At 42.6% G+C, this 21422-nt stretch overlaps 3 protein-coding genes and 1 long non-coding RNA gene across 4 annotated transcripts; 1 reads left to right on the top strand and 3 right to left on the bottom strand.

Annotated features, from left to right (window-relative positions):
- Positions 1-4487: 4487 nt before the first annotated feature.
- LOC131878428 (uncharacterized) lies at positions 4488-13229 on the bottom strand. The gene is made up of 3 exons (XR_009373023.1): positions 12760-13229; positions 6502-6661; positions 4488-5059 (listed from the first exon to the last, which is right to left on the bottom strand). It is a non-coding gene; the product is annotated as an uncharacterized LOC131878428 (long non-coding RNA).
- Positions 6676-8301, top strand: LOC131878427 (achaete-scute complex protein T5-like). Its single transcript, XM_059224401.1, has one exon. It carries the CDS (start codon positions 6804-6806, stop codon positions 7611-7613), a length of 810 nt encoding a protein of 269 aa, XP_059080384.1. The 5' UTR covers positions 6676-6803; the 3' UTR covers positions 7614-8301.
- Positions 13230-14636: 1407 nt separating the features above from the next.
- Positions 14637-15206, bottom strand: LOC131878110 (transcription factor MafB-like). The gene has a single exon (XM_059224012.1). It carries the CDS (start codon positions 15204-15206, stop codon positions 14637-14639), a length of 570 nt encoding a protein of 189 aa, XP_059079995.1.
- A 4298-nt stretch (positions 15207-19504) lies between these two features.
- Positions 19505-20381, bottom strand: LOC131877763 (small ribosomal subunit protein uS3m-like). The gene has a single exon (XM_059223542.1). The coding sequence runs from the start codon at positions 20192-20194 to the stop codon at positions 19661-19663; it is 534 nt and encodes a 177-aa protein (XP_059079525.1). The 5' UTR covers positions 20195-20381; the 3' UTR covers positions 19505-19660.
- Positions 20382-21422: the final 1041 nt, after the last annotated feature.

Here is a 21422-nt window from a genome sequence, read left to right as displayed (position 1 = left end):
AACTCAAGCCAAACTAGCTAAGAAGAGAGGGGAGACAAAATGCACAAAGTCAAACTGTTCGTAGCTTTCTTTCAGCGAGATCTCGGTCATATTGAGGATGAATGGATAACTATATCGTCAAATTGGTTTCGAGGTTTTATGATCTTGAACTAATTTTGGGACACATTTTATGATGAGCTAACAGAAGACCAGTGTTGGACATCGAAAACAAACCTTGCGTTTAAGGCAAAGCTGAACTTTCTTATCCTAAGATGAATCGAGGTATCCGGAGACTAAGAATCATGTCAGACATGACACTTAATGACCCCGAGAGGACATTTTAAGAAAATGTTAAAGACCTAATCAGGACTACGCACAATGTACGCGTAGTACAACGAGAAAACAGACGATGACGGCAACGACTCCAGCCCCCTTAGAGCTGTGGAGAGAGACAAGATTCATCCCTCAATTATGTGCCATTTTGGCCCTATTTCACCTTTAAAAGACGCTTTAAAAAACTCTGTTAGTTCTACGAGGACGGACTGAACAACTCGAGGAGTTTCTACCACGTCATTCAGATGATAAGCTACAACGATCTGTGGCAAAATGGAATGTCAAACCATGACCCAATTCGGAAAGCCACCGAGTCAAACACACGCGTCAACTGGCAAACAAAGGCGAATTTTATTTTGTTTGACATTGGAATTGAGTTGACAATTGATTTGTGGTTGTTTACCACCGGCCGGAAAAGTCAATCAATACCTGCTTCTATGCCTTGATTTGCCACAAAGCTTCATCGGATCACACACCGCTCGTTCGACTTTCTTTCACTCCTTTTCCAAGGCCACTACTTGGTCAAGGAGAAAACAACCAGAGCTCGAAAAACGAAAATATGCATTGCAACTTATAACAACTCCAAAGCAACAGCGCCGATTCGGTTCAAGCATCTGTTGTTTTGATCGAAGGAAACGAGGAGACATGCGGACCGAAAAAGGCAATCAAGCCTTTATTTAGTGGTTGCTATGAGGGTGGTAGCTATAACAGCGTTATACAGTTGGCCGTTTAACCTCGAAGTATCTGAACCAATGTTTTTCGACCGATCAACAAGCAATGGGCAACCTCTGGACAGGAAGACATCCTGCTTCTCCTCCTCCTCCTCCTCCTCCTGGATTCCTCTACCTCATCATTGTCAATACCAAAACGACGACTGGTGATGGTTCTCGGGACAAAATTTCAATTGGAAATTGCCACTCCAGATCCATATCCATCCGTTCAAAGTTGACCTCCACGAAGTCAAAAATTATGGAGAAGCAGCGAAATGAAGTCAATGCTTTGAGACCAGAGTATTTATGAGTGTCAAAGAGGAGCTCAACTTTTGAATTCTCGAGGACTCGACTCATTCTAACGGGACTCTGAGCTCAAATTGCCGAGCACCATGTTGTGATCTTCAAGGGAGGGACAGAACTGGCTGGAGGGCGATATTTTTAGCACTGTTCTGATTGCCTTGCTTTTCTAAACCAGAGCACAGGTTAACCATCCTCAACCAGTGCAATAGGTGCCAGGAGAGAGATCGTCCCTAGACAGGGATGCTAAGGGGAGACCAGGCTGACCGACAAGCGGAGCAACGAGATCGAAGTAAACAACATCGCCCAGACCAGCCTCAAATGGTCAACATTTCTTTCTGACACGCAAACAATATGAATCATCAAGAAATGAAATCAACAATTCGAAGAGACATTCCTCTCGTTGCACATGAAATGAATCGTCGACCAATGGTTGTTCCACGGTGTTTCGAAACTTGTCACACACCAAGCGACGGTCGTCCCCGGCTAAGTTTCCAAGTCTTTTCCTCCTCGCGAGGCTCGAGTGCATTTGTTCAAAAACAAATAGATTCGTCTCCTCAAGATGAATTGCTCCTGTGGCATTATCCTTGGTGTCTCTGTTCTGCCTACTCAGTCGGAGGCAACAAACTCACGGTTGACCGAGAGAACCTCATCTTGGAGGGGATCCTCTCCGAACCGGCTTTGAGAGTGCCACCTACCGCGACTTGCAAATTGAGTGTAAGATGTGATTAGGCCAGAGACAAAAGAGCACATGGGGGTTCCCTTGTCTCATCTTGATGAGCAGGACAACGCGGGATGACATGGTGATCCCCCTTTTTACAATCCTAAGCATGGTTACTTTGAATTCATTTAGCAAACAAGAAATGGACGGCATTGATTTAGAAAAAATTACAAGACACCTGCCGAGATCGAGGATATTATTTTCCATAGCGGGCATGAAATTCGAGTTCGAACTTGAAGCCATGACATTGGAGTGGTCGGTGGATGTTGGAGAGCTCTAGCTATTCGTAGCTCCAATCTGAAATAACAACAACCTCTATTTACGGAAGGGATAATTTAAAAGTAAAAGTGTGGTCTCTGTCTCGAGGTTGCGGTTACTGGTGAGCTCTATGGCAATTCAATCAGGGCTCTTGTGCTCGCTTCAATAGCCAGGCACGTTTTGTCACGCTACCACTTTCCGATGGATCACCGCCACTTTAGAGTCTAATGCGAGTGTATGTATCTATGGAAAGAAAACTTGTTTGTACGTGGGACACCATCGTCCTCCCGATTATTCACTGTCCCGCTCTTAGCTGACCAATCCCACTTGAAAAATCTATTCGGCACTTGCTATGGTCAGGAGGAAAAACAAATATTGTGTTCCCAAATCCGCCTTTGAGCCATCCACTCTCACTCTTTTGGTGTTGCTAGCTCTTGACCAACTTACTTAAAATAGATGTTGAAATGAAATATGAACTTACTAGCAAATCCTTTCTGAATTAAATAAGTTTCTAACAGTCCATAACTCAAATTCATAGCCACTCAAAGGTTTCAATCTCGCCTACCTGAATACGAAAATGAATAAGCGCAGAAATGCGGTCAAATCTAGGTTGTGGGGTATATTTTCCTGTTCAAAGCAGGAAACCTTTTTTCTAGTGGTAAAAACAAGGAAGAGGAAGCTGGGAGAGAGGTAGTCAATGCCAGAATCGAATTCTCCTGCAGCTTCTGTTTACTGTGCGTGTTATTTCCCAGTTCACTTCGCGGTTCGCACAGGTCATTGAGGAACTGACAAACAAGCCTCTCCTTCTCGGTTCCCCATCCATGAATGCTTTCCAAGGTCGATATTGTACCACAGAGATAGTGGCGCTTTTCGAGTGATGAAAGACGAACTTTTTGGGGGCAATCGTACGAGGAAATGCCATTAACTTATATCACACATACACTCATAATTATTTTTCGATCAAATTAAGACTTGGCAGCAGAGATTTGGAGACATCACGGGGCAAGGATTACTGCGGGAGTGTTTATGCCCTGAATTGGCTTAGCCATTGTTATTGTGTTTGACCGGCATTTCTCTGGCAAATACAAAGAGGAAGCAGAAGAAACCGGGAAAAACAACTTGGAATGTTTTGATCGATCACATTTTCTACTTGAAAGGGTTCCCACTCCCTTTCCTGGTTCACAATATATAAGAGGATACATCTCTCTAGCACTATTCTAATCCCACTTTCCATGAATGGGCAGCCGTGGCTCTTGAAGTATATCGGTAGGTCTCCCCGGATCATTCAATATCAAAGCAATCAGCTACATGCTTAAAGCAACGAATTTTCATCGGAGAATCGAACCAGTCAAGCAAACTCGAATGTATCACTACAATAAACGTGCGTGGCATGGCTTTGTCAACAGACCTCAAGATGTCAATCACGCAGCCATTCAAAGACGCCACGTGACGTTGATCAAATGCCAACGAAATCCACGCTCGATCAAGAGAGTGCGCGTTTTTTTGTGAAAACTTCCAATGGATGTGTGTATAAGAAAGCAAGGAAGTACAAGTGATAATGCTCATTTGGTATGAGCAAACAACGGATACGGTTGGGTTGCGTGCACGTACCTCTGCTTAAAGGAAGGACGATTCTAATTCCGTTTCAGGCACAACGCAACTAAAAAATGAAGGCTAAGAAATGGCATGACGAGTAGCAAAAGCTTCATCTCCATGAACTAAGAACCAACAATTATGAAAGCAGTGCTCCCTCTCCTTTCCCTCTAGACATGTCATTTTTTTCCTTGTGCTTTGCTCTTTCCGACAAAGGAACAAGTCGTGTTTTTGGAACGGCAGCGAGATGTTACTTATTTACCTTCCTCAGCTCCAAAACGAAGAGAGCCTATTCCAAATTGATATCAATTCAAAAGCGCCCAAGAACTACTCGAGTTTATTCAAATGTCGTTTGAATTGGCTGTTTGTTTACTCAGCCATCGGAGATGCAAGCGATTCTGTTTGAAATAAGGTGCTAAAAATACGTACTTATTTGTTGCTGATGGCTATCGGCAACTCATGCCGTTTCTTTGGATAGATTCCCGCTTATCTTTTTAATCCTCGAACGTGTCAAGATTGAAATCCAAGATGAGCCCAGCCCATCAGGGTGTCTAACCCGTAACAGAAATGTTAACCAAATAGCCAAGAACATGATTTGGAAAAGTTACAAGTTCTCCAAAATAATTAGACGACATACATAAGATAATGACTATATTATGATGATTTTTTTCCAGTTTGTTCCTTTTTCAAGAGCAAACTTACTTTTCCATCATCCGAGTTTCACTGCTGTTTTTGTCTCTACAGCTAGTTCAAGGTCTCCAGGGGTGTTGAAAAAGATTCACATCTCTTTTGCAGCCGAATCGGTGTTTTGTTGGAGAAGGCGGCGAGGACCTCTACTCTGTCTCTCTCTCATTTGGCACCTTGTTGGAGGCTCTCGAGTCCTCCAAATAGAACAACACGGATGAGAGTGAAAGGGTGAAGCCAAAGATTGACACGTCAAGTGATTGCTGGGTCTGTTTGAGACAACAGACTATTTGTTTTATTTGAACCTCTCGTGCCAATAGCTTGCCTATTTTGGTCGTCTTGACGTCGAGGTGGTCACTTCTCTGAGCCTCTAGACCTATAAACCGTTGCTGAAGTGGGCGACGCCCCCAAGAACTTCAAGAAGTTTGCCTAATCTTCGAAAGGCTAGCAACGAACATCAATAATGCCACATCATGTGTCTCTAAAGCGAATTTTTTTTTAAATTTAGGTATTGAATCGAATCGGGGATGGTGATGTCAGCCGTAAAACAGGATCCAAGATCAAACAGCCCCGGATGTTGTCAATTTGATTAGAGACCTCACCTGTCTTCATTGTTGTTGCGTATAATTATTTCACTTTCGTTTCTCTCCTTGAGTTCTTTGAACCTTAGAATTGACCCCCAATGCTGGTGACAGAACCGACCACCATTTAAAGAAAAGTAGACAAACCAATCAGCGCCGTAATTAGATTTCTTAACCTCGCCGCCGTGTTAATATTTGTTTTGCTGTCTGCAGATCATCACCCGGTCAAGAACAGGATCCAGCGATGTCAACACCAACAATACGCACACTTTCGAGTGATCGGATGAACTATAAATACGTCGAGTTGACCTGTTTTTTTCTAAAGACAGTAGGCCATAGACTAGGAGTTCTCCCTGGATTACTTGCTTGTGAAAATTAAAGCAACACTTGAAGCCGAATTGATTGGAATGTTGTCGTGGGGTCAAATCGCCTTTTTGGAGCGGAAGAAGGGAATTTCGTTGTAATTACTGGCAATTTTCTTGACGAAACTGATTTCATTCGGCACGACCCCTCCATTTATTCTTCAAGGTGGCATCTCCCAATTCCCGAAGACGTTCTTGGCGTCACACAAAAGGTCAAGAGAAAGATGGAAGAAACCAAACATTACGGGAACAGCCTGTAATTTACTCACCTGTCCCAACATCAGGGGTCAGAAATCTTCACCCATTGCCCTCCCTAGGTTAGATCAATCAATCCAATCCAGCTCTAAAAATCGATGGGCTATTTTCAAGAGGGAAGCATGCAATGCTCTAACAAAGGAGAAAGATGAGCCGTTGCATTCACGAACTCTCACTTTGCATTGACTCAACCATCCAATCAGATCAGATTCATCAGCAAAACTCTAACTGCGATGTCACAATTGAGTATTTACTGATCCTCATCTCACTCGGATTCGGAATCCTCGAGTTCTGAAAATATCCAGGAGGCTCAGCATGCAGTAAAAGAGACACTTTTTGTTTCCTCCTCCACACCATGCATCCCTCTGGATTCGATCCTCACTTCTCCCTTCTTTCTCTATTTAGCTATCTCTCAAGTTCTGCGACTGGTTTCTCATGGCACGTTCTACTAGAGACCCGCACTTACCAACCAAAGACAACAACAGCAAATGCAACAACAACAACAACAACTGTGACAACAACATAACCCGACAAGTCCGTCGCATGATGATCCCCTCCTTCTCTCGATTTCATGGAATTGAAGACGAGCGACTCGTGCCTTGAACGCGCGCATTTCACAGTAGCGCCTTTTCCATCCCCTCGTCCGTCTCTGAGGGGCGAGCATCATCCCTTGGAGGAGCCCTTCTTCCTCTTTTCCCTGTTCGCGATGAGAGACAAGCACAAACCTCCGAGCTGACGGCCACTTGGGATGTCCATCCACTTGCTTGTCCTCTTGATCACTTGAATCGCTTGCAATCGTGCCGTGGTTGTCCATACCACTAAACTACCACCGAGAGAATGAACGCCTGGTTTCCTCCCATCATCCAAAGGGAGCTCAAAAATATCCTGAAAGCAAACGTCAGTTGTTAAATGGTTTTTGAGGTGGACAGACAAAGATAAATTGCTCTCTTGAGACTTGGTTGTGGCTTTCCTCCTGGATTTGAACCCTGAATACGCGGTGTGTACCTCTTGCCGTTAAAAGCTCAACATGCACAACAAACCCATAGTTCCAAAAATTGAACCGAGCATACCTACTACTGATTTTATGAAGCGTTCCAGTCCTGACTCGGTGAGTTCAAGCACAAACGGGACCTTCGGACCAGCTAGTCGGTGTCGAAGAAAGATTGCTTTTCATCCAATCCATGGCTATGCCATCCCGCCCCCACAACCTGCCAAAGTGGCAAGGCGAAATGCCCGAGAGCGAAATCGTGTGAAGCAAGTAAATTCGGGATTTGAGATGCTTCGGGTGCATATTCCAACCATTGCCAGTCAGAAGAAAGCCTCAAAAGTGGAGACTTTAAGGCACGCTGTGGAATATATTCAGCGCCTGCAAACTATGCTAGGGGATCAGCAACATCACCACCATGTCCAGCAACAACAACCACAACATCCAGGCACACCCTCTACTCCAATTACTCCGTCCACTCCAAGTGGAAACCCAATGATCTCAGCATCACCAAACGAACATTTTGTGTACCCATCTTCTCACACACCAGCCACACCTCATACTCCAGTGGAAGCTAATGTCACGCCCTACAGTTTCAATGAGAGTGGTTACGAAACATCTTCCACATCTAGTTACTACTCCGGAGGGTCCCTGATCTCACCAAGCCCCAACATGGGTCCACATAGCCATCAGCACTATTTCAGTAATCTCACACCTAACATATCAGGCAATAACTTTAATCAAGAGCTATGCAGTTTTATTCCATCCCAAAATACTGATCTCTTCGAACACAATTCGGACGAAGACGAACTTTTGGACGTTATTGCCAAGTGGCAAGAAGGCGAGGATTGAAGAAGAAAAGCAACTCCTCATTCAATCCTTTCATATTGCCAAAAAAGAAAAGTCAAATGTTTATTATATTTCCCCATTCCACCACTGTCGACGCGTTTCTAGATCTCAAATGCAATATTGTTAGACTGAATCATATTCAAAACTTCTGATCCTTGAGGTCAAACCTGATGCAATATAACAAAAATCGACGATCTCTCTCTATCCATTCAGATTCTCATTGTACTCTCATATCATGTCATATGTCACATAAAGCTCGCAAACAACATTAAATATGAATTTGCTTGGAATACAAATCGCACATAAATAATATAGCAGACTACCATTCATTATTCATCATTCAGTAGCCCAAGTTCATCATAAGATGGTTCTTGTCCCTCGCGTCGTCGGGTAAGTCCAGGAGCTCTTGATGAGAGTAATGAGTCCAGGTCCCCTAATTACACTTTTTTGTCCCTCTCTAAAACAGGGTTATTATCACGCAGCAAAAAATCAGGCCCCAAATAAAACACAGTGCTTTGCACAAGGACCACAAGGGACAAGAGTCTCTAAAATGGGATCCTTGTCACCTGTTAAACGCTTCAAAATGGAAAAAAGCCACGGAAGAAAGAACAAAAGGCAAATACTTTTTATAGCCCAATCTTCGTCTACTCCGGCCATACACTAATCATTCACATCAACTGGTACTCTCTATAATACTATACGTATGCAAAAGCGCGAGTGAAAACAATCTATGTCAGTCCCGTGTGCTGTGTTTCTTTTTCTTATGACTCCTTTAAGTAGCAGCTGAATGATGATATCAACATAAATTTTGGGAGGTCACTAGGGCACTTTTCAAAACAATAGAGGTACTAAAACCCCAAGGTAGAATGCACAGTATTATACAAAAACCGTTTCTAAGGTTTCAAAAAGGTTTTTGCAAAAACAGGAAGTTCTAAAAAGTAAAAATAAGTCGAAAAATGGCTTTTTTAAGCTAAAACGTAACTATTAAGCATGTTAATGAGCAATTCTGAGACAAGTAATACAAAGCAATGCTAGATGAACCATTCCTTTTATGGATAGATGAACTGGAACTGTGATACAATTCTTAACCAAGAACTGTGAAGCTTCAAAAGAGCAAGTTACTTCCCCAAATTTGACGGTGACGTTATTTTCCTTTCCTGCTTCAATGTCCCAAGATTCCATTCAGTGGTTGATCTACACTCAATACGTACCTGCATTTTCCAATTGTGAGGGGAGAGAGCGGCTTTCCTGGTCTACTCTCATTCCATTGTTGATAATGGACATATGCCTACCACATAATAACACATTCAGATACTATCTACCCATTTCTTGTCCCTCATTTATGACAGAGTAGATAGTCATCACATGGGGGGGGGATGGGGCATGGGTCATCATCTCATCATTGTTCGTGGAAAAAAGCCATTTGATATGCATGTTCTCTGACTTGGGAGGTGACAATTTTAATTTCATTCCCGGGTTCTTTTTGTTGCTCAGGGTGAAGTGAGCGAGACAGGGTGAGTCATATAGGCTCACGAATGAGCTATGGAGAGACAGTAACATTTTGATGACGTACCCTGTTTTTGATCCATCAGTCGGGCGTTTTTTGTCAAGAATTTTCCATGAAATGTCATGATGAACAACCAGCCACTACGTACGTACTACCAGCTACCCTTAAGAGACGGAACGAAGAATAGGGGGACCGGGACGATGGACGGAAGGATTACGTTCAAGGCATCAGTACTATTGTACTTCAGTTGGCCATGTGTTTGGAAACAATCATCTCGATTGACGGTGTGATAATTGAAAATGAGAGTGATAACGCCATTAAGAGCCACAAAAATAACACTTTGTCCACGCACGAGGGCCGTTTTTGTTCTTGTTTTTGTCATCCTCCTCTCTTAATGAGATTATGAGACTTTCGTAATGGTGATGAAATGAATTAAATCATATCGCCATTTGGGATCTTTATCTCTTGTCTAATTGATAAGGATCTCTTCGCGCCTGTTGAAATAGAACTGGTGATAAAAGTGAAATACGACAGTCAGTCAATGAATATACGCACTGAATAAATGTCAAAGGTCTCCGTCGTACTACCTACAGTATAACCACTAAATCTTCTCATGTTGACTTTCGTTGTCGATCGACTGACAATTCAATGATAAGCTTCAATTTATTGACCTGGTTTCCCATCAACTTCCTCCGGCACAAAATAGAACGACCAACGGCTTTATCTCCCATACACATACAAAGACGCCAATAGATTTGGCCATGAAGCTATCGAAACGAGCATTGAAACGGCCTTATTTTTGCTTTTACTTCACATTGCTACAACACTCGAACGTGGGATCAGGTGCTTGGCCTCCCAATAGAATATGCTAGCCTTCATTTTCTTCTCGTGCCAAATTTAGGAGCATTAACTCAAGAATACTCAGATCCCCAACTGCTAGGTAAATCGTCGCCAAAGCGTAATTTAGGATGGCCTGAGGGCTTTGAGTGTCATTATGTCACGCAACGTGTGTGCTGGTTGTCGGGATGTCGAGGTCCTTGAATTAAATCAAGGCATGTTTAATTGCGGCTCTTTTGATCAACGGGTCACCACATCAAGAGGAAGTCCTCGAAGTTGTTATAGACATTGTCCTGGCTCTCGCTAATCTTTAACGAGTTGTGGAGGGCACGGTTTGTCCGTAGATAAAGTTGGTTAAAAATGCCCACACCTCTTCTTTCAACAATTTCATGCCCTGGTATACTTTTTGGTATGCCATAAATCTTGTAATTATCACTCTGGCCATTTTATTTATGGCCTCATTGCCCTTTATAATATCGACTCGCAAGATAAAACCCCGAACTGAATCCAATCCGTGTATAAGGCCAAGCTTGGCACCTATCCATCTTTCCATCAGGTACAAGTACATTAGTGTATTAGCTCTCTGACGAGTGATTAGGCTTTGGGCCGTCGCCTCCATACATGCAGGTACATGATGGCGGTACTCGGATTAGAATTGGTTTCTAGTTGATCACTGATATGGGTGATACAAGGAAGAGGGCGAGGACGAGAAGTGGAGACAGGGGAGACCACATTGGGCGACAACAACAGTTGGACAGCGAGCAAATTAATCCAAGGTCATTAGTGGCCCTCCTCGTTTAGCACAAGAACCAACAGTACGTATCGTATCTACAATAGCCTCATCCACCCCGATCAAGTCTGAAGTGGACGGGGAAAAAAGATGGGGGGGGGAGGGGGCATGAGCGGAGGGAGCAGGAGGGGCTTTCAAAACTGTCCCTCACCTCCCTTTCTATGCACCTCCTGGAAGCAAAAAAAAATCCGAGTCTCAAAATAACATTAGGAACAAGTGGAATAAGGATTGAAGACAAAAACACGCGTCTAGATAGAGTGCGATCATGGACACATTTAATGCATTTAAATTGTAGTGAAGAAGAAACTGGTTGGGATTGAAAAGGCACTCTCGATTGGAGTTGCTTGATCAGGAATATTAACAATCACAGACAGACGTCGAATGTAGACCACGAGAAGGATAGTGGTTATTGATTAGCAATTCGGTAAAGTCAGTCAAGCTCAAAATGGTTTCATTCAAAAGACTGATTGGAATCTCAGGCCAGCAAAGAAAGGATTAAAATAAAATTGCGTGTCAAACGGAGCACACGACGTGGCTTGGAGTCGCTAATGCACACGAAAAGGACCGGATAAGCCACATTTCCACATTTGAGCATATTTAATCGAGACTCGACCAGAAGGGCGACTTGTGTCTCGTCGATCCTACCATGTACACGTACACGTTTGTGATGCAGTCGGTAAGAGAGATCGAGAGATCAACTCTTTTGCTTGACGCTCGAAATGGAATCTGTAATCCCGCCAAGGATGATGATATTTTACGTTCGGAGAGCTCCTTACAAAATGGGAGCCAGTTGTCTTTCAATGACAATGACAAAACTATTTCAAAACCGTTAAAGTGGGGTCAAATCAGTGCTCTGTAATTACTTTTTAAAGAACTCAATTGAGGTCGGCAATTTTGCATCATCTCTCTCCCTCTCTCTCCCTCTCCCTCTCTTGCAGGCTTTCTGCCCAACCAACTGACGGTCCAGCTCAGCCCAGTAAGTAGCACTCAACTCATTTGAGTGCAATCGAAATTGAACTCGCCTCGCGTCCTGATTGCAGACTAGACTACCTTGGAGTTTGCCGAGTACGGTAGTAGTTGTAAAGTGTACCACTCCTCTTATTAAACGATCTTGGGGGCGAGAAAAACCGAAAAATCCCAATCAAGAACAACTGAGAAGCAACCTGTTGTAGTCGTGCCATTGCGGGGACTGGATCATTGAGGTAAGCCAAAAAATATCCCACGGCTAAAAATACTACTCACGAACCAACCGCGGCGACAAAAGCACTGACAGACGGTCAAAGTTCGGTCATTTTGGTCCGATTGAACGAGTTCTGGATTGGTATCAGATCAAAAAGCAAGGGCGGCTTTACACTAGGATGGAAAACCGAGATTGAATCCGGTTTAAGGATTGAAGTGGGACTAGTAATGGGGCGAGTTTTTGGTGTATGAGCCGTTTTGTTCGACTTGAGTACAGTGAAACATTGGAGCCCTCTGCTGGACTCAAGTCTTTTGCCGTACCCGCCCCAGCACTACTCCAATTTCAATCCTAAAACCGGATTTTCGGTTTTCCATCCTAGTGTAAAGTCGCCCTAAAACACTGTCACCATGATATTTGCACTTCTCTTCTTTTGGTAGAGCACCAAAAAAAAGCCTGGTTGAGTTTTATTTCATATCATTACAGCGAATAAAGGCTTGGCTTGTGCTAACATTAATTTGCTTTTGAAAAGATCTATCAATTCCATTTTTTGGAGGATAGTCTTGAACCATGCACGGGTTAATCCCTGACAATGGGGTTTTGCGCGTTTTAGTGGGCCATATCGTTTAGACGATCTTGGTCGAGTTTTTCGTTTTTCTCGGGAATTTGCTCGAAAGGATGTTGGGCTCGAGAATTATGGGATCATTGGGAGATCATCGTTGACCACTTGGGTGAATGGCAAAGATGGGACCACTGATCTGATTATAATCATATGAAACTACCCTACCAATGGCCGTGTTTAAAATAGAACTTTTCTTATTGAATCATGCTCCATTACCTTAATGAGAATTGACCGACCGTCAGTTGGGGAACCATGGTAAGTCAGAGATAGTAAGAAAGCCCTACGGACTAGCCGAAACCAATGGCAAAAATGCGTGTAGGTTTACGTTCCAATCCCATCCTTGGCCAAATTTAGCAATACAGAGCACAACTGGAATCAGGTTCGGCAAATCCACCACTCTTAACTGTCAGAGGGACATCACATTAATCAAAATTAGTCAGAACGCCTGATGAGCGGGATGATTTGCTCCAGCTCACAGGTGAACATCGTCCATGTAGCTAGCTCCCGCCGAAAACAACATGCCAATATGTCCAGGAGTTCGGTGGTGTATGAAAGTCGGTGAAAAGAATGCTTTCTTTACATTGTTGAGTACAAAGGTGACGGAGCTCAATGAAAGGGTTACATTGATTCCATTGTTGAGCCAAATGTCGAGCATTCAAAAGCGGAATCAAGGCAAAAGAGTAGGGTTCCCGTTCGGCGATGATCACCAATTTGAAGGGACTCTGTGCAGGAATTTGAATGCTCCAAAGCTCGCATCCATTTGAAATGGAAACCCTGTGTTAGGGAAATGAGTGGATGGCTTGGTATGTAACAAAGTCGGATTTGGGGTTGTATTTTGAATGAAAAACCCCCGCTGGACTTTGAACGTCAGTGGTTGGTTGGTGTTTGAATGGAACCGATTGCCAACGATGCAAACGTCTCAATTAGTTGAAGAATCTGATTTGCTATCAATGATGACGAATGCGTATAAGGCAAACAAAAAGTACTATTTTGCTCTCACATCTCATGCACACTGGCAGTATATCGTCATTTCGTTCTCTATATTTGGCATCGCATCCTATATATTGCATAGTAAGTACGCTTTCACTTGAAGAACAATACCTCTGATAAGGCTACCTTGAAAACCACCGATAAAGAACGAGATCGACAAATTTTCAAATAGCATATTGCGACTCGCTATAAAAAGAAGTAGCAGGATTTTTTAAAGCCACAAACCCCAAAAAGAATGTCTGTTGCGAAACATCCTATTTTCATTAGTAGCGTGCCATAACGAAAGAAACAAGTGTGCTGTTCAACAAATCGAGACGATTAGCTCATCTCATGTCCATTGTGGCATTTGAGCGAAAGGATTTATAACGGGACCTTGCTCGTGGATGGTTGGCTCCCTTGACGGTGTCAAGTTATCATCTCCAGCTGCTCTCATTGCAATTGAGTTACGTGTTATGAATCTAAAAATACATGGTATATCTGCACTAGTTTACCCGAGGGGTCAGGAAGGGAAACCCACCACCGCCCGTTCGTTTGGGCATTTGGGGCTTCCTCTCGTTCTCTACGCACCCAGCTCAAACAACACTAAGGTGTAGCGGACCTATTTGGCTCACGTTCTCTCGGCAGCCGCTAGAATGAACTATGAATGGGTCAGCCCCAAACTACAATGCGCTCAAATTGAAACCTGATGACGCGAGACCAGTTCCAAAAGGCTCTTACATACCTAGCTGATTTGAATCCGGAACAAGTCGGAGCGAGGATGTACTATTTTTCGCAATGAAAAAGACAACTTATTGGACGAAAAACCTTTGCTTGTCTCATCCAGAGGAGCAAATGTGCAGGTCAATGGACAAAAAAGGTTATTCGCATTTGTGATCAACGTGATGAACGACTTTATCAACAAAGACAACACATTTCTTTATGATTTTGGCAAAGTGAATTTCCACCACAACAATGCTAAAGAATTGATTTTTTGAACATTACGCTCATGAATTGTTGTTTCAAACTTATTTAAACCTCAAAATGACAATTCAATGAGCCATGCCTGATACATAGTTTTATGTTGAGCTCAAAAGAAGTTACTTTGTAGCGTGTAGGTCTACCCTTTATTTTTGTTTGAAAGGAGTTTGGTGTTGTTGATTGTGATGGTGCTGGTGATGTTGCTGCTGATGACCATGGATAAGATGGCTCAAAGCTCCACTAATAACACTCCCAAGGTGGGATCCGTGATGGTGGTGGTGAGGCGAGTAGTAATAACCGTTATGCGGGTAATACGGGTAAGGATGATGAGGAGTATAATGGTGATGATGAACGGGTGGCCGAAGGCGAATGGCACTTCTGCCACCAGAATTGGCGTCAATTTCAGATCTTCCGTACAACGTTGAATAACGGGTAGATGGATAATAAGTCACTTTCGTTATGGGTGTAGAAGAAATGAAGGTCGGGTACTTGGAGGTTAGGGGTTGGGGCTTCTCCACAGACTTCGTAGAAGTACTGTACTTGGAAGACTTGGAAGACACAGAGGTCTTCTTGGATTGAGATTCTCCCTTGTTTGCCAAGCGGGAAGCTTTCGTGAATTTGAGGAACTTCAGGAATCGAGCTGATCGGTCTTCCTCGGCAACACTTTGGCAAACCAAAATGGTGCAAAGTACCAAGATAATGATAGAGACCTTCATCGTTTGGGTTCTTTCCTCTTGAAATGACCGAAGGTAACTGCTAATCTAGTTCTCTCGGAAAAGTTTGGTAGGTGACAAACATTGAACTTTGAAATTGGGTCATTGGGTACCCAATTTTTATTGACCATGGGTTTGTTATCAAGATCGAACTTTCGCGACCTCAGAGAAATGGCCTAGTGACTGGATGGAAAAGGGTCCGCTAAGAAGACACCCCGTGGTTCTCCATTTGGACATTATGCTGAGCATATTGATCGTGGCCAGACCAGCTTATTGTTTAATCGTATCCGTTTTTGATACTGATTATATTGTAGGGTATGCGAGTCCTTATACAACACCATAACAAGTTAGAATGAATTATAAACATGAATGAATTGCACTACCTCGTGCAACATGTTTCGACATTTGAACAAATTTGAATGATTAGATACCAAATAAGAGCTTTAAGCAAGGGACATAATTCATGACTTTCTCAATTTCATAAACAAGCTTACTAGAATAATTTTCCCTCATTTGTTACGACAGCCGATCAGTGTTTAGACTTGGTTTATTTAAAAGTTGATACTCAATGACATTTCACGCCCTATTATGACATTTCAACCATATGCCCAACATGAGTTCAAGATACCAAATGAATTCAATTTAAAGCCTCTTTTAATTCATTTGCCAGTGGTCAAATTGTAAATCAATATTTCCAGAGATGTAAGGCACGTTTCAGTGAGTGGGTTTCAGCTCCAAAGGAAACTAGATATAAATGGTCGTCTATATTTTAGGGTCAAGTTGTACAAATAGGGGATGGAGTGAAAAATATTGCTTGCCAGGAGAATTTTGTAGTTATTTTTGTTGTTTCATTGGCACATTCTGAACAGTTTTCATTCTCGTTGTTCATTTTTAAAACGCGGAACCGAATTAACTACATGCAAAATCAGCTATGATATCAATTAGTTCATTCATAAATACAATTGATGATAATCTATTTTTTGGACTTTTTTGGGTTTTATTAACCGCTACAAGGAATGCAATCTCCTGTACTATTAAAATGAAAAAACAAAACTCGTCTGATTGTTACCACTCAAATTTTACACAATAGCCCTTGAATATAGGGTAATGTCCAAGCTTGACTTGAAAGATGCAACCAGATCAACAAGGCCTACGTATTCCATAAGAATATTTGAAGGCAGTAAATTGAACAATGAAGGAGCCCGAGAAAGAAGAGAAGTGAACTTCATTGTTCGAACTGAACGAGATTCTTGAGAGCTTGGAGGTGCTCGCAAAATGACCATTAAACCTCTACGGTCATTAGAATTGACGCTATATCCTGGGTTGGGACAAAGTTCATGGATACCTCTGAAAACGTACAGTATCAGATACCTTTCGTACCTCCTTTGTATAGTGTACAGTCCCAACCTTTCACTGCTGAAATGTTCCAAGTGGAAAATTTTTGGACCTCATCGGCTTTTTTAAACCTGCTAAACTAGTTTGAGCCCATATGAGCGAAGCTTATTCACGATTCAAGAAGTGGTTAAACAATTAATTAACTTGTATAGAGTTAGCATCGTGACACCTGTCTCTGAACCTAATCGTCCGAAATATTCGACCACATGTTTGAAAAGCTTTGGCTGCCTGGAATCATCCGTCTTTCCATTATCATTCCTTGATTAGTTTAGTGAAGAAGACACCTTTAATGGCGGCCTATCAAATCTATAAATTAATGCCTATCTGTACTAGTTTAGAACAGATAATAATCCTCTTTGGGAGTAAGACATAACGAAATTAGACAAATATAATGGCTTCCGAGTGAAAGAGAATGAAAACTTGACAAGGAATCAATCTTTCACAGGTTCAATAAGAAATCATTTAGTCTCGTGGGAAAAGGTTTATTGATGTCTTTAAATGACAAGTCAGCAACTTGTAATGCATGATTCAATTAATTATCCGACTTTCCGTTACATTCAGCATATTTTGAAATCATCCATGATGATGTCCATGGTGATGATGCCCATGATGATGATGCCCATGATGATGATGCCCATGATGATGATGCCCATGATGGTGCCCGTAATAATGATGCCCGTGGTGATGGTGATGATGACCATGATGATGACCATGGTGTTGTCCACTTCGAAATTTGGTGAGAGGAGAGAGAGGACTACGGTCAAGCGAATCGGAGCCAGTTTCAGATCGTCCATAGAATGTGGTAAAATGGGTAGATGGATAATAAGTCACCTTCCTTATGGGTGTAGAAGAAATGAAGGTCGGGTACTTGGAGGTTAGGGGTTGGTGCTTCTCCACGGACTTCGTAGAAGTACTGTACTTGGAAGACTTGGAAGACACAGAGGTCTTCTTGGATTGAGATTCTCCCTTGTTTGCCAAGCGGGAAGCTTTCGTGAATTTGAGGAACTTCAGGAATCGAGCTGATCGGTCTTCCTCGGCAACACTTTGGCAAACCAAAATGGTGCAAAATACCAAGATAATGATAGAGACCTTCATAGCTTGGGTTCTTTCCTCTTGAAATGACCGAAGGTAACTGTTGTTCTTGTATTCCGGAGACAATTTATAAGAGATAGGACATGGAAGAGATCTGGGTCATCGAGTGCACAATCCGCGATGGGTTTGTTATCAAGATCAAATTTCTAAGATCGATCGTGAATGGTTCACGTCCAGAAATTCGAAAGCAACCCCCAAACTGAACTTTACCGCACAGTCGACTTAATATTTTTTTGTTTTTATTGACGTCGTTTTTGAAATTTTCATTTGATCAAACAAGACACAGAGTTATGTGGCATATTCCTTTAGTGTTCTGAATTGGGACTTCTCCTGCTTTGGATATTCATCCCATACAATCTTCTAACTACAATGGCCAAAGCTCAAAAGCTAGCGGGCTGGCTTAGTAACAACAGTAACAACCCTGTTTTCTTCTTCTTGCGATCTCATGAATGAGTCGATTGTAACCTCAAGTCTTGGGAGCAAAACGCAACCCATGGATGATTGCTCAAACCTGCAGTTGTACCAACATCGCTTTACGTACTCAGCAAGTGGGATTATGCATTGATCGTCCATTTAATCAGTCCCACACGTATTTTGACCAATCACTAAGCGATTTTCGAGAATCAAAAGATGAGTTTAATTAGATGAACTGCCCTTTCTGCTTGATGATTAAATACGTGTGTAACACCTGGCGAATGTTTCACTTTGGTTAAGGCTTCTTCAGTAGTTTCCTTTTATTTACTCAACCCTTTCGCCTTTTATTCTCCATAGTTTCACCTCTCTCTGTATGTATACACCCCTTGTATGCAATTATGCACGAGTCACCCAATACTTGCCGCCTACGGTTTGCAAATCGGCATAATCCTTGAATGTAACGTTGGTGCAATAATATGAAGGGATTTGTTCAATCCGATTGTTATTTAACTCATATTATCAACAACTGTCATCTACCTCAACCAGCAACATATGCCATCAATCCTTACATGTCTTTTGACCGCACCAAGTGCACAATGAAGTTGCCTTAGAAAAACTGAGAGGGATCTGAAAGTCTTGAAAATCCTCTCGTAATGTACGGTTAAAATTTTTGGTGGGTAGAGTTAACCGTAAAACCTTGGTTATGATCAAGTGCATGGAATAAAATTAGATGCACCAATGTAGGGTAGAGTAAATGACCATCTTAATGAAAAAATCTCCCAAAACGTCCAACTGAAAGCTTTCAAAGCTTCACATTTCAAGACCAACTCTGTCAACGAACCAGCATAAACATATAATGCAGGGATTGTTCACTCAAAATTGTGGGAATTTGACTATTTTATTTGGATACGAATTCCATCTTGCTTGAGGGTCAATGGGGATTAACATAAGCCAGAGAACAACCTACTCCCAAGGGTTGTTTGGAACATCCAACAATTAATTTGAAAAGCCCTGTCCGCCAAGATCAAAGGTAACAACCCAAGTGGGGCAAGAATCCAGAGGTCTAAAATGTGCACTGGGCACCTCCGAGTTCAACCCACTTAACTTTTCGATATAATCCATTCGTGAAGGCAATGCATAAGCAAAAGCTCACAAACATTGCGGCCTTTAAGCGAGTCTTGGTCAAGTCAAGGGATGAATGAATTGGGGAATTGGTTGTGCGTGCTAAAGATACTTGATTGCGTGCCATGGATCTACAAGTTTCTGTTGGACAAGTTCAAAGCAACGCCAACTCAACTATTTACCCTATAACCACGCCTCGCCTTCAAAGTGTCGCTTTTTTACTTCCAGCTATTGTAAAGAAGCTCAGAGCAGGGACAAAAGTAAAATACAATGACAAATACTTTTATGGTCGTCGTCTCACTCTCAGGGAAACAAGACCACGATATATAATTCTAGATTGAATGATCATATTGTATGATTCTAACTATATTCAAGGTGCCACCAGAACCCAGGCCGGCATTGACACGTGTGTACTACATGTAGTACATCCATGTCTAAATATATTTATAGACAACGTCCTCTTTCTCGGCCACCTGGAGCTCCACTCGCACGGGACACTTCAACCAAAAGCTCAACAACTCCTCCGTGTAGCCAATGAGGAAGTAGACGAACTGGGTGCGCATCCGCGGATTGATGATGGCCGCAATGCGGATGAGATTGTGTTGGCGTTTGACGAGCACCGTGGACTCGAGGGCCTCGGGCCACGTGCCGTACATAAAGCGGCGAATGAACACGTCCTCGAGGAACATCTTGTGCGGCAGATCTTGGCCGATTTCTTCTTTGGTCAGGAACGTGTTTTCCAATTGGGCCGTGTTGAAACTGTTGAAGCCTTTCTTATGCATGATGTCGTCGGGTCGGAAGGACATCTCGTAAGTGAGCGGGCGGGTTCGATTGACCGTCACTTTGTAACGACCCGCCGAGTCTTTGTCTAAGCTAGAAGAGGTGTGAATGGCACACGAGGGCAAGAGCGATGACCACGGGCTCGAGGTCAGCCTCCGTCCACGAGGAGGGAGGCGGGCCAAAAACATGACGACCGAGGGAGAATCAAGGTCAGCGGACGGGATGCACTGGGTGTAGGTTACCTCTAGGATGTAAGAATGATGGGATTACCTCTGGTTCAAGCCCAGCTCCGAAGCTCCGAATCGGAAGGAATCGAAAGGAACGAGGGCCCGGAGAGGTTTGTTGACATTCGAAAATGAATTCAATGCATTCATTCAATGCTTGGCCTCCAGGGCTTCCAGATAACTGGGCGGAAAAAGCGCCAAATATCTGCCTAAACGTGCAATATTTACTAAAACTGGATTTTAATTCAGAGATGGGTTGCTTAAGAACCAACAATAGCCAAAAAGCATGTAGATTTGATGCCTGTAATAAGTTAAATCTTGACATCAAAGTGGATGAGTGCTGGAGTCTTGTTTTGGACACCGGTATTGACAATTTCAGACACTAACCCCTGATCAATTATTTAGGCACTTAGGTTCTCAACTCCATAACCCTATTTCTCATAAAAATGCGTTTTACCCTAAAATATCAAATGTGTAATGAAACAGGTTACAAGTGGAAGTGAATGGCTGTTTGCTGGTGGAAAAATGATTGGAATTCGTGCTTTTTCGTCTTTTAGACGGAATTGATGCATCTCATTGCATATTACTGGCCCGTTTCAGTTAAAAACGCCAAGCACCGGTCACGATTTCCGCGAACATTTAGGCCAAAAAACGTAAGATTTGAGCGAAAGCGCCAAAGTTGGAGTTACATTCGACAAAGAATTCAATGCTTGCTGGGAAGTGCGAACGGAACAATGCCTTTCAGGTACCACAAAACCTTAAAATCAGTTTGTACCCTGGAAAGGGTTTCGAAGGCGTAGACTAAATATGGGAACCGAATACGACAGTTACTTTATCATCAATCGTATCATCAAAGTGCCACTGAAGCTGATGCCAGACAAATCAAAGTGATCTCGAAAACATTGCTTAATTCAAGTCGAGGCATGGAATGAATCTAAACATAAAACTAGCCTGACTCCAAAGTTTGTTCAGTTTCCTTTCATCTTCGCATCCACTTCATAGCATTCTATTGTTCGTCATGGCCCAATTAGACAGCTTTGGGGAGAATGACGACTAGCTCAGTTGATCGATGGCAGTTTTGGGGGGGGTCACTAGTAATGAGATAAGTGCAAAGACGGACGTTATCGTATAGCCAGCTCAATTACTAGATCATTTTATAGAAATTAATATTAGGGTAGGAAAAAGATATAAG

This window comes from Tigriopus californicus, chromosome 3 (genome assembly GCF_007210705.1).
Source record: "Tigriopus californicus strain San Diego chromosome 3, Tcal_SD_v2.1, whole genome shotgun sequence".
Classification (NCBI taxonomy): Eukaryota; Metazoa; Arthropoda; class Copepoda; order Harpacticoida; family Harpacticidae; genus Tigriopus; species Tigriopus californicus.
This window is presented reverse-complemented; position numbering and strand designations above follow the sequence as displayed.